Below are 15122 nucleotides of genomic sequence, written 5' to 3' on the forward strand. Positions count from 1 at the left end.
TTTAAACACACAGCTGGTTCTTCACATCTTTCAACAGATCAATCTCACGGGAGGGATAAAAAAATTCGAAAATGCCATAACTGCGGACAGCAACACTCTTTAATGTACTACCACCAATATCCAGCCATGACTGCAACTCAACGAAGGGAGTTTGTTGCAAGGAAGAAACTTTGCCTCCACTGTTTACGTCAGCATAGTTTGAGGGATTGTACCATGCTTCATCCGACTCACAGACTGTGAACTTCATGTAACAGACACTAAACTGATGGAAGTCTAATGAATCTGACTAGAAGTCTGACTAAACTTAAGTCTGATGAATGAGGAGGTTAATCAACAACTCTGAACTGCTAATCATCAAGTGGTCCATCATGTCACTCAACCTAGAGCTGAAGGTCTGTTACAAACAGCTATCCTGCGAGTCAGAGCAAGGAACGGTTCTTCGGGCATGGTGTCGAGCCCTGTTGGATCAGGAATCGGAAGTTTCTGTCGTTTCAGAGTCGCTAGCTCAACAACTTAAAGTACCTCGTGCCAGCTGTGAAGTGGGTCTTCTATCCGTGGGGACTAATCGTCCTACTTCTACTCATGGATTAGTTTCTTGCGTTCTAGCTCCACACTTCGACTCCGACTTTCAATATCCGATTGATACTCTTGTTCTTCCGAAACTTTCTCCTTATGTTCCAAGTTTCGTAAAGAGCAGTGAAAATTGGCCTCCGAAAAACAAGAATGTGAGAATTTTTTCGTTTCAAGGCACTCACGTAATTCTGACGGGCGATTCGTAGTTCGTCTTCCAATGAAGCGCAAGGTCAATGCGTTTGAAAATTCCTATCGTCCAGCTCTACGAATGCTTCATCGTATGGAGCGTCGCCTCGAGCGCGACTCTTCCCTCTCAGAGGCCTATACTTGTTTTCTACAGGAATACCAAAACCTTGATGGCATGATTTTAACCATTGAGTCATCACTTCGTCAGCATTCCTCTTATTCTTTTTTTCTACCGTATCAAGGAGTTTTGCGCGAGATAAGCTCCACGACCCAACTTCGGGTGGTCTTCGATGGATCTCTGCGTACACAAAAAGGATTTTCTCTCAATGAATGTCTTCACACTGGACCAAAAATTCTTCCAAACTTGATGGACATCTTGCTGCGTTGGCGAGTCTTTCGGATCGTTGTATGTGCCGACGTGGAAAAAATGTACAGACAAATCTTGGTACACCGTGATGATCAAGATCTTCAACTAATTCTATGAAGAAATTCACAAGAAGAATTGGTTTAAATCTTTCTTCACGCTACAGTCGCGCATTGTCTTGTGCCCCTTTTTTGACACTTCGTTGTCTTTAAAAACTTGTTTTTTATATGGGTGATAAATATCCTTTAGCTACATTATCTATTCACCGAGAGACCTACGTGGATGACGTCATCACCGAAGCTGATAGCTTGGATGAAGCCATCTGAATTATTGATTACAATGCCACATGACCTTCGAGGTTCTTCACAACCTCTCCATCTGAAACCTCAACAATCGTTTCATATGCTGGGTGTGACCTGGGTCAACTCTTCGATCCACTGAGTTGGCTGAGTCCGGTCATTTTAACAGTCAGGATCTTCATTCAGACTCTATGGCTTTCGAAGATCTCGTGGAACGATAATTTGCACTAGGATACTCGAAAGTCGTGGTTAGGCTAAATTATTGGAAAGTTTTAAAAAAGTTTATCTTTTTATTGTTTGTTTGAAATAAAATAATTCGTAAATCAGTTATTCATGAGTTTTAAAAATATTCACTCATTGAAAAGTACTCTTGATTTCTGCAATGTTGTTCTTATTGCTATTTTGAGCTGAAGTCAATGAAAAAAATAGTTTGTAAAAATGGTTTTGATGAAATACATACAAAAAGAGAGAAGAGGAAAGAAGAGAGTGGTGGGACGAGGAATGCAAGGAGATTAAAGAGATAATGAAAGAGTGTGTAATAAAATGGAGGATAGGCGAAATGAAGAAGGGGGAGTACAATAGGAGGAAAAGAGAATATTAGAGGATGCTAGAAAGAAAAAAGCAACGGCGAAAGGAAAAATACAAGGAATAAGTATTAAAAGTGATCTAAAAAGGTGGGGTTTGGGAGTTAATAAATAAGGAAAGAGGAAAAGGAAGAGTGTCAATGAATAACAAGAGAAGAAGTGGATGTGACCATAATTAGATCCAAAAAAATAACAAGGCTACAGGAGAAGATGGCATAGAGAACGAAGCGTTGAAGTATGGAGGAGAAGGGTTCAGGAACGGGTTGTGGGAGATCTGCAATAAGGTCTGAAATAGAGGTTTGCCAGAAGAGTGGATGACTGGGCTGGTGGTACTACTTGTCCAAGAAAGGGGTGGGCTAGTGTGTAGAGGAGTACAGAGGGATCACGCTGATTCCAGTTGGCTAAACAATGTATGCAGAAATTTTCAGAAAATGGTTAGAGAGTCAGATAGAAGAGATAGAAAGTATTCCACACGATCAAACGGGTTTTTAGAAAAGGAGAAAGAGAGGGAAATTAGTCGCGTTGTTCGTGGATATTAAAGCAGCTTTTTATTCAGTAAACAGAAAAGTGTTGTGACGGGCAATGGAAGAGAGTGGAATAGAAGTAAGGCTGGTGGAGAGGATAAAGGAAATGTTTACGGAAACCAGGATTATGGTGCAGATGGGAAAGGAAAAAGGAATGGTTTTCTGGACAGGAAGAGGTCCAAGGCAAGGGTGTCCTTTGAGCCCGCTACTTCTTAACACTCTGTTGGCAGATTTAGAGAAGAAGCTAAAAACGTTGCTGTTTGAAAGCCCTACAGGGTTACCCTAACGACTTTCTTATTTTTCGTGAAAAATAAAAAATTAAATAGTTGATCGCAAAAAAAAATAATTGCAAACCAAAAATACCGTTCTCGCTCTGCTCTCCTGAGAAACTGAAGGAGCCAGCAGTTCTAGGAAGGCGGAGAACGGGGTGAATGAACGCGAGAGTTTGGTGCATTGTCATTCTTGATAAAGGATACCGGGATGCCACTAATTTTCTGGCGCGTTTGGGTGTTACGTGGAAAATGCCAGCTCTGCTTCCACCACGTCAGCATCAACTTATAACAAAAGATGCTAACGAATCGCGCCCAGTGACAAAATCTAGGTACAGCCTCGAAGCTAAGAACAGACAGATCCAAAAGATTTGTAAATTCTTTCAACAAGCAGTACATATAAAACACGTTCCTAACCTAGTCGATTTTTGACCTTTAATTGTCATGGAAGGAGCTGATGCTGAAATGGCCAATTAATAATGGAAAAATCTAAAGATTCGAATGTCGCACAAGTACTGGTTGAGGCAGAAAACCTTAAGACATGAAAAAACCAACGATGGGTTTCACTAGATTCGGATTAATTATTGAACTTCCTAGGCTTGACAATTAAATTCTTTAAAAACTCAAGTTTGGGGTTCATCAAGTTAAACTCGCACCTTCTTGCGTGCAAGACAAACTGCAAAGAGATAATGAGGAAGAATTCCAAATTGAGATGCTACGAGGGGGTAAATGAGTAACACAACCAGGATTCATAAGAACCAGAGTTTTTTCTCGCTTTCGTAACGCACCAGCATCAAATCTGGATTGTCTGTCTACGAGAGGGTAATTGAGTACCACAACCAGGATTCATAAGAACCATAGTTTTTTCTCGCTTTCGTAACGCATGTAAGCATCAAATCTGGATTACCTGTCTTATGGTCAAGAGGTATTCCGTTACCAGAAGTTATTAACGTCTAGTTGTATTTCATAACCTCATTGACTAGATATTGACAAAATTCTGCTCATTTCTTGCCTTTATTGGCTATATATTGAAACATCCTGCTCATACCTTGCCTTCATTCGCTAGATATAGACAACATCATGTTCATGCCTTGCCTTCATTGGCTGGACAATTACGAAGTCTTGCTCATGTCTTGTCTTCATTGGTAAGATATTGACAACATCCTGCTCATATCTTGCCTTCATTAGCAGGATATTGACTATGCCCTGCACATGTCTTGCCTGCATTTGCTAGACGTTGACAAAATCCTGTTCTTGCCTTGCCTTCATTCTCCGTATGTTTACTAAGTCCTACACATGTCTTGACTTTATCGAGCCGATGTAAAAGGATTTCGGAGAGTCAGTAGCTCCTTGGTAGAGCGCTTGGCTGATAGCAGCAATGTTGCGCGTTCGATTCTCGCTACCCGTACTTTTTTATTTTTTTATTAAAATGCTTGTTTATTCCATTTTTGATTAACATTTAATATATTTATGCTAATTCATGATTATTTATTCCTTATTTTCAGTAAAAACGTTGTCTATCGTATTTTTATTATCACTCATTTGGACGATTGTGCATTTTATTAAAATTCTTTATGCTTCAATAGTTTCTAGTATTTATATTTTTAAATTAAAGTAGGAATCAGAAGTGTCTTAATGTCTATTTCACCAATTAAAGATAATTGTCTATTATACATGTGCTTTTTTGTGTAGTTTACGTAAAATAATTTAACTTTGTACTTATTGTTGAAATTTTGGTTTGCAAGACTTTTTTCCTTCTTTTATTCAAAAACGTAAATTCGAGAAACTGTTGAAGAATAAAGAATTTTAATAAAATGAGCAGTTGTCCAAGCGCATGATAATAAAAAAACGATAGTTTTAAATGAAAATAAGGAATAAATAATTATCAATTATCGCAATAGTATTAAATGTTAATAAAAAATGGAATAAACAAGCAATTTGATTTAAAAAAGAAAATAAAAAATACGGGTTGGGAGAATTGAACGCGCAACCTTGCAGATATTAGCCAAGCGCTCTACCAGGGAGCTACCGAAGTTCCAAAATGATTTACACCAGCTCAATGACCACCCACACGCAATTTTTAAAATGCTTTTTTCTCAAAAATGGGTCAAAATTGCATCTTTTTAATTTTTCTCAGAAAACCTCTGACCTCTGACCTCTGTAAGGAGAGCATCAATTACAACAAAAAAAAAGCAGACCTTAAGGTCCCATTGTAAGTCGTACTCGTATCTTGCCACCATTGGCTGTATATTGTTTTCCTATCCATATCTTGTCTTTATTAGCAGAATATTAGGAACAAATTACAAGTTCATCTTGAATGACGTTGACAAATTACCTGTGTCGTAAGGTCGTGACTTCCTTCGCATTTCCTCGTCAGAGCAAAATAACTTGCATAGGGATCCTGTTTTTCTCTGACCTACAGTTTTTAAGATATAGGCCCAAGTTTATTATAATGGTTCGATTTTTAATCCTCTGCAACTCGAAAACTGTCCATTTTCGGACTTTGTGACTATTCAAACTTTTAATCGAGACGATGAGAACTACAATTTAACAAAGTTTAATTAAAATAGACTGGGAGCTATTTTATGTACATTTTGGGCGGGGTCCTTTGCTTAGAACGATTTTACGCTAGGATGCGTATTTTCAGTTTAAATCGGAAAAAAGAACATTGAAAATAAGCAAATTTAATTGATCGAAAAACGACACAAGTTACAATAAAATGTTTAACAACCAAATTTTATTTTTTCTTATAGGATACGCCCTTTTTTCAATTACGAAAACCAGATAATAAAAATACGTATGTTTCAACACCACTGCATATTGTGAATTGTAATAATATAAATTGATTGAAATGATGCTTTTCAGGGTAGCTAAAAATCAAATTTAATGCAAAATTAGAAACAAATATACGTGAATTGTCAACGAAATAAAAGATTTTTCAATTTAAAAATACAAGTTTACATGCAAATAGTTGAACTTTGAACTACAAAAAGTCATTTTCTACCCGAAATAGTTATATTTTCAACTGGAATTGTGAATTTTTTAGTTGAAAAACTGATTTTCAAGAAACTAATGACATTTTTGAAAAGAGATGAGTGTTCAGTTAAAATAATGAATCTTCCAACAATAAAAATTATTTTTAACAAAAGAAATCAGCTTTTAACCGCAAGAAGTTGCATTTTCAAGAAAAAAAAAAGGTAAATTCTTAAGGAAAAATGTAAAAAAATGTATATTATAATTTACAAATATTGCCTTTTCGAAATACTACTTCTACTCTGAAAAGCACTTAAAGCGATCTTTTTGTTTAAACTTCGACAGAAGGAACTTTTAAATCGTAACGAATTTTGACTTGAACCAGGGATTTTTTATACTCCTTTTTCCTAAATTTCAGTTTTAATTCTTTTAAAAAATTCTCGTTTTTATGTCAAAAATTCCCTGTCCCAAGGGAAAGAAGCAAATTTAATTTATGGAAAAACGACACAAGTTGCAATAAAATTTCTAACAAACAAATTATATTTTTTCTTATAGAATGCGCGCTTTTTTCAGTTACGAAAACCAGAAAATGAAAATATATATGTTTCAATACCACTGCATATTATAAATTGTAATAATATAAATTGATTAAATAAGTACGTTTTTCAGGGGAGCTAAAAATAAAACTTAATCGAAAATTAGAAACAAATATTAAAGTAATCATGTTAAATAAGATTTTCACTTTATTTTGCAATATCTGAATAAGTCATCCCAGGCCATACATGATGAGAAAATGTGATGAGAATTTGTTCGTTACAGTCGAAGAAGCTTTAAAAAAAAGAGAATTCACAATCACCAAAACAGTTGTCGATGCTTTGAACGTTAATTTTAACAACCCTGTACAAAAAATGGGGGGGGGGGTACAAAAACCGTGCACGCAGGGTGGCCACTATTTTTTTCTCCCGGTTATCCCGGTAGAAATTCGTGATTTTTCCCGGTTTAGAAAATATATATACTTCTGTTGCGAAAAGTGCCACTTTTCACGTATGAACAATCATACTAAGTAGGATGAGAAAAATATAATGCCTATTAAAGGAAAATGCAAAGTTTTTATTATATATTCTTTAAAGGAACATGAAACCATCGAAACAAGTTCAGTTAACAACTATTTGCAAGTTGAACACAACATATTTGTACGTCAAGTATTTTAATAGTATAACATTTTATATCAATTTACTTTTATATTTATATTTAGGAATATAACTTATGATCATTAGGGAGAGTCCTATAAACATAAATTTAATTGAGTAAATGCGCTTGCATGCAATGCGCCCTATGTAGTTTTCGTTTGGAACGCACATGGCTCGCACGCTTTTATTGGTTAGAAATTAAACTTCTGATAATTTCACAACCATTTTAAGAACAAAAATTAGAATGTTTTTTTAGGCAGTATACCGAATGGAAAATCGATAGTATCTGGGTTATAGCGACATGCAAAAATCATGCCGTTTCACGGATGTGTCAGTGCTATAGTGTGATTATCAAGTAGGTAGTAGTAGTTTGATTTAGCGGGTATGTTGTTGTAAAACGTTTATTTACTTTTTTTATATTCATATTATTGACATTTGTTTGTTTGAAAGAGTAAAAACCGCTTGTATATAATTATAGCAATATCAGAATGATGTAGTGACAATCTTAACCTGTAACTTAGAATAATAGATACCCAATTGAAAACTTTTTGAATCATTATAGAACGTAGGATGGCGCCAATATTTTGAAACTCGAACTTGTAAGTAACTTATTCCAATTTTTTAATTTTTTGTTAGAAAAACTTATCCAATACTTATAATTTTCTTGCAATATAAGAATGCTGCATTTTTAACGAAGTTTGACTTAATATTCTTGAAAGTTTCTGGTTTAAAATATTTTAAATATTCAATTTTTAATATTTAAAATAATTCGGTTTTCCTATGCCTAATCTTAAAATGATAAACTTTTATAAAACTATATGGACATTTTCTACAATTTCAGCGTATCAAAGAATAAGAGTTTGATTCAAAATTTAAAAATATTTTGAAACTGAGTTGGAAATGCTAAAATTTTAAAAATTATTAAGTTTATAATCACGCAGATTAAGAGCCTACATTTTAAAACGTTATTTTTTAAGTTTCTGAATTTGTACTTATTCAAATCAAATCGCAACAAGATTAAAAATGTACATTTTTCATACTTTAATTTCATAGGGCATAATTTTTAAATAAGCAAAGTAACAGGCTTCTGAATCCATATTGTACATTTCTGAATGCTTTATTTAGAAGAAGCATCTAGACGGCTTGTAATTGTTACATGCATACCTGAACGTTTGAACTCGAAATAGCTGGTTTTAAATGTTTTAATTATACATTTAAAATCCTCAGTGTTCGGAAAAATTCCACTTTAAATTGTTTAATTTGCAGTTTAGTCTTAAATACTTCAGATAAAAGAGTTCCAGCTTTGAAAACTTAAACTTTGAGTTTTATTCTGTTCTTCTATTCTACGTATATTTTTTAAAACTAGAAAATGATTCCAATTTTTTTCAGTTTTAGTGGCTGCCTTATGAATAATAAAAAAAAGTAAATTTACGTTTTAATTTAGAAAGTTGAATTAATAAAAGTTTTTTTATTATAAGATGAATTTGTGTTAATAATGGCAAAGAATTAAAAATTGAGACCTTTTCCTGATAAAAAAAAAACTTTAATCTCTAATAGTATTTCTTAATTATTTAACTGTATTCAATTAATAACAGACTAGAATTTTATTAAATAATAAAATAATACTTCAATCGATTTTCTGAAGTACCAAGTTTTTAAAATATTCGCTGAATTTTTTTAAAATTTCATCCGATTTTAAAACCTATAATTCTTTATAAAATAGTCCCTACAATCAATGATCCAAGAGCGCCTGATCAAAAATAAAAATGTTTTGCTGCTTCCACTAATATAAAATCTACTTTTTCATTTTTTTCGAGTATATAATTTTATATTTTCAATGTATAATACTATTAGCATATTTTTTATCTTAGAACCACCTTCATCTGGTAAAAATTATCTTGAACATTGTTATTTACTTTCTACCGTAATATATACTGTTCAAATTGATATTATTCAATAAAAGTGAATAACTGTTTTTAAATACCTCCAGAACAGTCTAAAATGCGAACTAGTACGCTCGCACACACAACGTAATGTGGGTGGTCAACCAATCCCAAGTAACTACCGATTTCGTGATTAGTTGCTCGGACACAGCGCTACGAAATGCGCGACTTATGAAATAAGAGAAACATCCGGTGTTATATTTCTCTCCCGGAATTCTCCCGGTGCACGTTTCTTCCGGTTCGGTGGTCACCCTGGCGCGTGGCGCAGAGTAAACTACATTATCGAGCATGAAGCGAGGCAGAAGCATATTATCAAACGCAAAGCGCGAAAACCAACAGCCGTGCTCAACCTTGAGAGCCGCGCACGCAGCACGCGATGAGAATGTACCCGCACAGCGGGCAGATTTTTTATTATTAGAATTTAGTATTAATGAATTAAATATAATGCTAAGTTTAAAATTCTTGATTTATATTTTAGTTCTATCATATTCCATGTATTCGACTATATTTGGTTTTAATTAATGGTTTTATTTTAATTTTCTTCAGCATTTAAAAACGAAGGTCGTTTTTATCGTTTATTTAAAAAAAGTTAACTTTTTTAATCTCACGATTTCTTAAAACCCTAATTGAGAGCTCAGTTAAAAAATTTGTTTATAAATTTCTGAAGTCTAAAAAACACTCAGAGTGCCAGAATGATATAACCTGTTCTTTGATTTAGGCCTTAAGGGCATGTGACACAGCTAAATTCCTATATTACCGACCTCACTTTTTCAGTTCACTGAATGTTTTTTTGAACCTAAGAACTTTTTTTGTAAATAAAATGTCGAGCTGAAACTTTGGGAAATGTATTAGAGTACAATAAAGTACGTTTAGGTACTGCATTTTGGTAGGAACTTCACTGAAAATTATTTTATCTTTTTTCTGAACCTTGACATTTTTTGAACGTTTCAACTTTTTTTATACAAAAAATATCAGTCTCAAACTTTGAGAAATGCAAGAGCCGAAAGAAAACTACGTTTAAGTACAAATCTTAATAATAAAAGATGTAAAAAAATATATTTCAACTATCAATTCCATCGGAATCAGCCGGTAACGTTGTACACGAAAATACGCACCCTGGCGGCCACGAGACGAGGATCTAGAGGGTTCGTATTTTCGTGTACAACGTTACCGGCTGATTCCGATGGAATTGATAGTTAAAATATTTTTTTCATCTTTTATTATTAAGATTTGTACTTGAACGTAGTTTTCTTTCGGCTCTTGCATTTCTCAAAGTTTGAGACCGATATTTTATGTGTAAAAAAAATTGGAACGTTAAAAAAATATCGAGGTTCAGAAAAAAGATAAAATAATTTTCAGTGAAGTTCCTACCAAAATGCAGTACCTAAACGTACTTTATTATACTCTAATACATTTCCCAAAGTTTCAGCTCGACATTTTATTTACAAAAAAAGTTCTTAGGTTTAAAAAAACATTCACTGAACTGAAAAAGTGAGGTCGGTAATACAGGTATTTAGCTGTGTCACATGCCCTTAAATATTTTGAGATTTTTTCTTTGATTTTAGTGATGATCTCGGGGGCCGTTAAAGCTATAGAACCTTTGAAGCTGTCGTTTGTTTCAGCATTAAAAATCTCATCTAAATCATGACTAATATATTTTGAAAAAAATTAGCTAGTACATTTTTTACAGTTACAATAATTTTATAACAATATTAAGTTGCAAATATCTTTCAACCAAGAGCTTGTGAAAAAGGAAGGGATGGCACATTCAAATTCAGCGCAAAAATACTTAGGAAATTATGTTTCATTCTACAGGTATACAGGTAACATTTTGTAGTTTCTGCAATGATCAAATTTTTAAAAATTGAAACCCTAAAAGCGAGCTAAAACTTATTCTTCTAAATTAACTAAATGGCCATAATCCTTTTAGATAATAATTTAATATAGAACTAAGACTGGACTTTTTATTAATTCACTCCCAAAACCTGCGAAATGTTCCATTTTACTCCCAGTGATAAACCAATGTAATTTCAAGGTTAAAAAAAATATTCTCAAAGATGCGTATTGATAATATAAACTTCTCCAAATTCCACTGCGCAGTGACGTAACTACCGCCAGGTTGGCCAGGTAGTTTGAGGCCCCGTAACATCAGGGGGCCACAAAACTATGGTTTCGTAGCCTATATTGTCATATTTTTCGGATAAGAGGCCCTCTGCTGAAAAAATATTTGGGGCCACCATTATCGTAGTTACGCTACTGCCATAGTATATGATTTTCCCATGCTTATGAAAAATCTCCGAGAAATCAAACTTTTTTTTTAGGTGAAAACTTAAATTCTTCACAAACTAATCTATACGTAAATTACAATATTATTATTATGATTAAATTTTATATATTATCTATACATGTTTGGATTCTTGAAAAATCCAACAATGCAGTACGAAACTATTGATGAAACATGAACTTACAAAAAAAAAAGACAAAGCTGCTGATTATAAATACCCAAAAGTTAAAACGGTCAATGCACAGAACATCCACCTACCTCGTCCCATTTGACGAACTTTTCGCCTTCCTGGAGTTCTTGCGAGACCTCAACAGGCTTCGTCTGTACAGCGTTAGCCGCAGGCTTCGTGTATGCCATTTCTGATGTTTTCTTTGTGAGAAAGCCAAAACTCGAAGGACATAAAGTCGAAAGTATATAGATAAAGGAAGCTGTTGTTAAGCAAGTTTTACTCCTAATAACCTTAAATTCTCGCACACCGTATCGGGGTTGTGTACGAAAAAAAACAAATATTTTTACTCATATTACTTGCACTATTTGAACTGGAGTAATTCGTATTTTTGGCACCGACTAAAGTTTGTAAGTTTCGTTACTATATAGACGTTGCCGAATTGTTAAAAGAACTGGTGTACTTCGCGAAAAATTCTTGTGACCGTGTTTTCGCCGAGCATCAACGTATACGGCTTAATGGCCTGATCCTAACGACGGGTCTGAAACGAAAATTGAGTTTACGGATTTACTATGGATTCACGTGCATATCAGGCACCGAGCAAGTGGCCACAAATATAAGTCTCTATTATATTTTGTATTTATTCTTTCTTTCGTTAAGTAAACTACGCATCACCCTTGATAAAAGCAAACCAACGACACTCTGACATTCAATTGAACAGGGCGAAAATTCTGATCCCGATCGGTCCTGGCTGTTGCTTAAGTTTTTTTATGTCAAACACAGTCAATAAAGACGAGGACGGGGTGAGGTGAGGTGACAGGCCACAATTGCAATCATTCGATCAGTCCCCATGATCGTCTGATCTGACTAGATCTAACTGAGTGTGGACTATGGCTGAGTGACCACCCCTCATGGACGTTCAAGGTGCCTGACCACCAGGAAAAAATTGCGATGCGCGCGTACATCACTCCAATTGATTTTACCCATCACTATGCATCGTCAGCACTCTTTCAGCAATGGGACTTCGATACCGTGTCGAAAGTTGAAAATCGAACGGACCTCTTTTTCTAACGTGTAGACGTAGAAAGAGAGATTCGTTCGATTTTCGACTTCCAAACATCATCGGAGTCCCACTGCTGTTCTCTTAACATAGGAGGGGTATCGTAGTTTAAATAAGTCATGATGGCGCTCCGATCAGGTAGGCCTGTTTTAGAATTGTTTAATGCATTGGCTAAAACGGTAATTATCGTTTTGAAAGTAATTTCTGTAAGAAAGATGTACAAAATTCACCATTTAAATGGTAAGAACTTGTAGCCGAGTTAATATTTCATTAACATTAAAAAAAATCATTATTGCAAAAACATAAGATTAAATTATGTAGCTCCGCGCTGTACGTCAGATCATAGTAGAGCACCTAAATAGACGGGTATGTGCACCCGCCATTTTTGGTCCATGGTTGTAGAGGGAGTGTGTATAAAACGCGAGAATTGAAGCTCCACTGTTATAAAATTAGCTTTTTATATTAATAAGTAATAGTTTGAATTTATTTATAGACGTGCTAGGAAACGTGTGAATAAATATTTTTTTTCGGAGTGTTCTGAAATGGGATGTGAAAGCTGCAATTGTGAAGACCACATACAGCCTGCACAGGTGCTTATTAAACGTAAATAAATAACTTTTTTATTTAAGTTAACATAGAAAAAGTGTATTAGACCGAGTATAGCTGATATATAAAAAAGTATTTACAAAGTAGTACACTCATTTTGTGTACATCATACAATGCACATGTTGTACAGTCTATAGTTAGGTTATGTTTACCTTCACATAAATTTGCAGAAAGTACTATTTGCTTGATTAGAGGTTAGGTTTTTGTTTTGATATTTCAAAGCAGTAAAAAATAACTTACAAGCGATAAAAATACGGATATAAATATAAGTCATTGAATCATTCGAGAGACAAATGTACTACTCCATACAATGACAAAATATTGCATTTCAATAAGAAAAAAGATTATTTTTAAAATTTTTGGGAATAAATGATTGTCGAGATAATTTACATTTTTTTAAACAATTGAAAATTCTTTTAAAAGTCATAGTAAATACGCAAATTGTCTATTAATATTTATTTGTATAAAAAGACGACGGAAATTGCTGAAAAATAACAATACCCTACCGAAAGAAATCTCTGAGTTTTCTTTAGCGAAATAGCCAGGCTCATTTGAGTCTATAAACAAAGTCGATTTGAAACAAAATAGTCTCGGAGATAGTTTGAGAGATTTGGGTTCTTTTCAAGATCCTTTTAGTGGTCCTTTTAAGAGTGGTACGACGGTAATATAATGTTCCTTTTGTATTCGTCACGTACCGGTTGAAAATGTATATAGTATTTTTTAAATCACAAAAGTTCTTCCGAAAAATCGAAATGTTGATTAAAAAACTCGTGTTTTTTTCTATTAATTTTCCGGTAAAATTTTTGTATAATTTTAATTTTAAATTGAAACAAATTATTTTTAACACTTTAAATATTAAACAAAAGTCTATTTGATGCAAATATTTTATTATCGTATTTTTAATAAATAATTACTATTAATTAAGAAACAATTTTATTTGGGGCGTTTTATTATTTGGGAATTTTCAAATTTGTTAATAGTATAAAGTGTTCAGGAATGTTATTAGTTTTGCAATTTTATTATTCGGGACAGAGAGTTTTACCGAGTCGGGAATTATATTTTTCGGGATATTTCAGTTGTTCCCATAGAATTACAAAAAAATTGCTCTAATTATAATTTCGGCACTCGATCTTGTTGATTTTTTCCTACAGTAATGATAAAAAAAATGTGTATGGAAATTTTTGATATTACAAAGTTAAAGATAATCTCAGTTAAAAATTTAAAAATTCGCTGTACATCCAATTTTTATTCTTGGGTCTTGACGTTAAATATGCTTCATTTTCAGAATACAGCCTTATTGTTTGAATTTTCAGAATTTTCGTTATTAGTTATAGGTTAGGTAAAAAATAACATTATAGGATTCGAAATTGTTACAACGCGAAAAAGTTAAAATTTAACATTTAAAAATGCGAAAATACACCATTTTCCGTATTCATTTGCAATCCAGCGAGTCACTTTCTTCCGCTTCTTTTGTAAGTCGATCCTTTGCTTTCAGTTTTCTTTTTAAAATATACCTTGAATTCAACGCATTTCAAATTAAATGTTTGCAGCTGCATTTAGATTGAATTATACAAAGGTTTTTTGTTTTATATGTAAATTAATTAAAACATTTTATTGGTTTTTCACGATTGTAATTTATAACTTCTAAAATGGAATAATTGTAGCTCAAACGTGAAAAAGTATAGACTAATTTCAATTTTATAGAGGTTCTATCATATATATTGAATTATTAAAACCTCTGACCTTTTTTAAGGTTTTTAAAACTCTTTTAAAAACTTTTTTTAACAATTTTGATTGTGATTTCTTAATAAACGAGTAGGTGTTATTTAGTCTCCAAAACAGCAATTTAAAAAATATTTAAAGCTTTAATAGTTGAGACATTTTAAATTTGTAGTCTTCAGTGTATTGAATAATTTTAAATTTAAAGCTATTAAAATATGTCAGCAGAAGTTTTGAATTGAAATTGTTCGATAATTTTAGATTGAAACATTTCAAACTATTTACAGTCTGTCAAGTTAAAGCGTGGGCGGCTTTACTCGCAGTCGGTAAGGTGTATCGACATGATTTTGGTGTCAAAATATTAAGAAGAGCTCCCTCTTTC

The 15122-nt window shown here is 33.4% G+C and overlaps 2 protein-coding genes across 4 annotated transcripts in view; one reads left to right on the plus strand and one right to left on the minus strand.

Moving 5' to 3' along the window:
* LOC117178994 (1-phosphatidylinositol 4,5-bisphosphate phosphodiesterase classes I and II) overlaps positions 1–12225 on the minus strand; it is a 661888-nt gene extending 649663 nt beyond the window's left edge. For all 3 annotated transcript variants that reach the window (XM_033370599.1, XM_033370598.1, XM_033370597.1), the window contains exon 1: positions 11448–12225. In XM_033370599.1, the coding sequence (XP_033226490.1) occupies positions 11448–11546 (99 nt within the window). In that variant the 5' untranslated portion in view covers positions 11547–12225. The remainder of the gene's footprint in view (positions 1–11447) is intronic.
* A 605-nt stretch (positions 12226–12830) lies between these two features.
* LOC117178755 overlaps positions 12831–15122 on the plus strand; it is a 40323-nt gene continuing 38031 nt past the window's right edge. The window contains exon 1 of the mRNA XM_033370197.1: positions 12831–13018. The gene's annotated coding sequence lies outside the window, so the exon portion shown is untranslated. The remainder of the gene's footprint in view (positions 13019–15122) is intronic.

This window comes from Belonocnema kinseyi, chromosome 8 (genome assembly GCF_010883055.1).
Source record: "Belonocnema kinseyi isolate 2016_QV_RU_SX_M_011 chromosome 8, B_treatae_v1, whole genome shotgun sequence".
Taxonomy (NCBI): Eukaryota; Metazoa; Arthropoda; class Insecta; order Hymenoptera; family Cynipidae; genus Belonocnema; species Belonocnema kinseyi.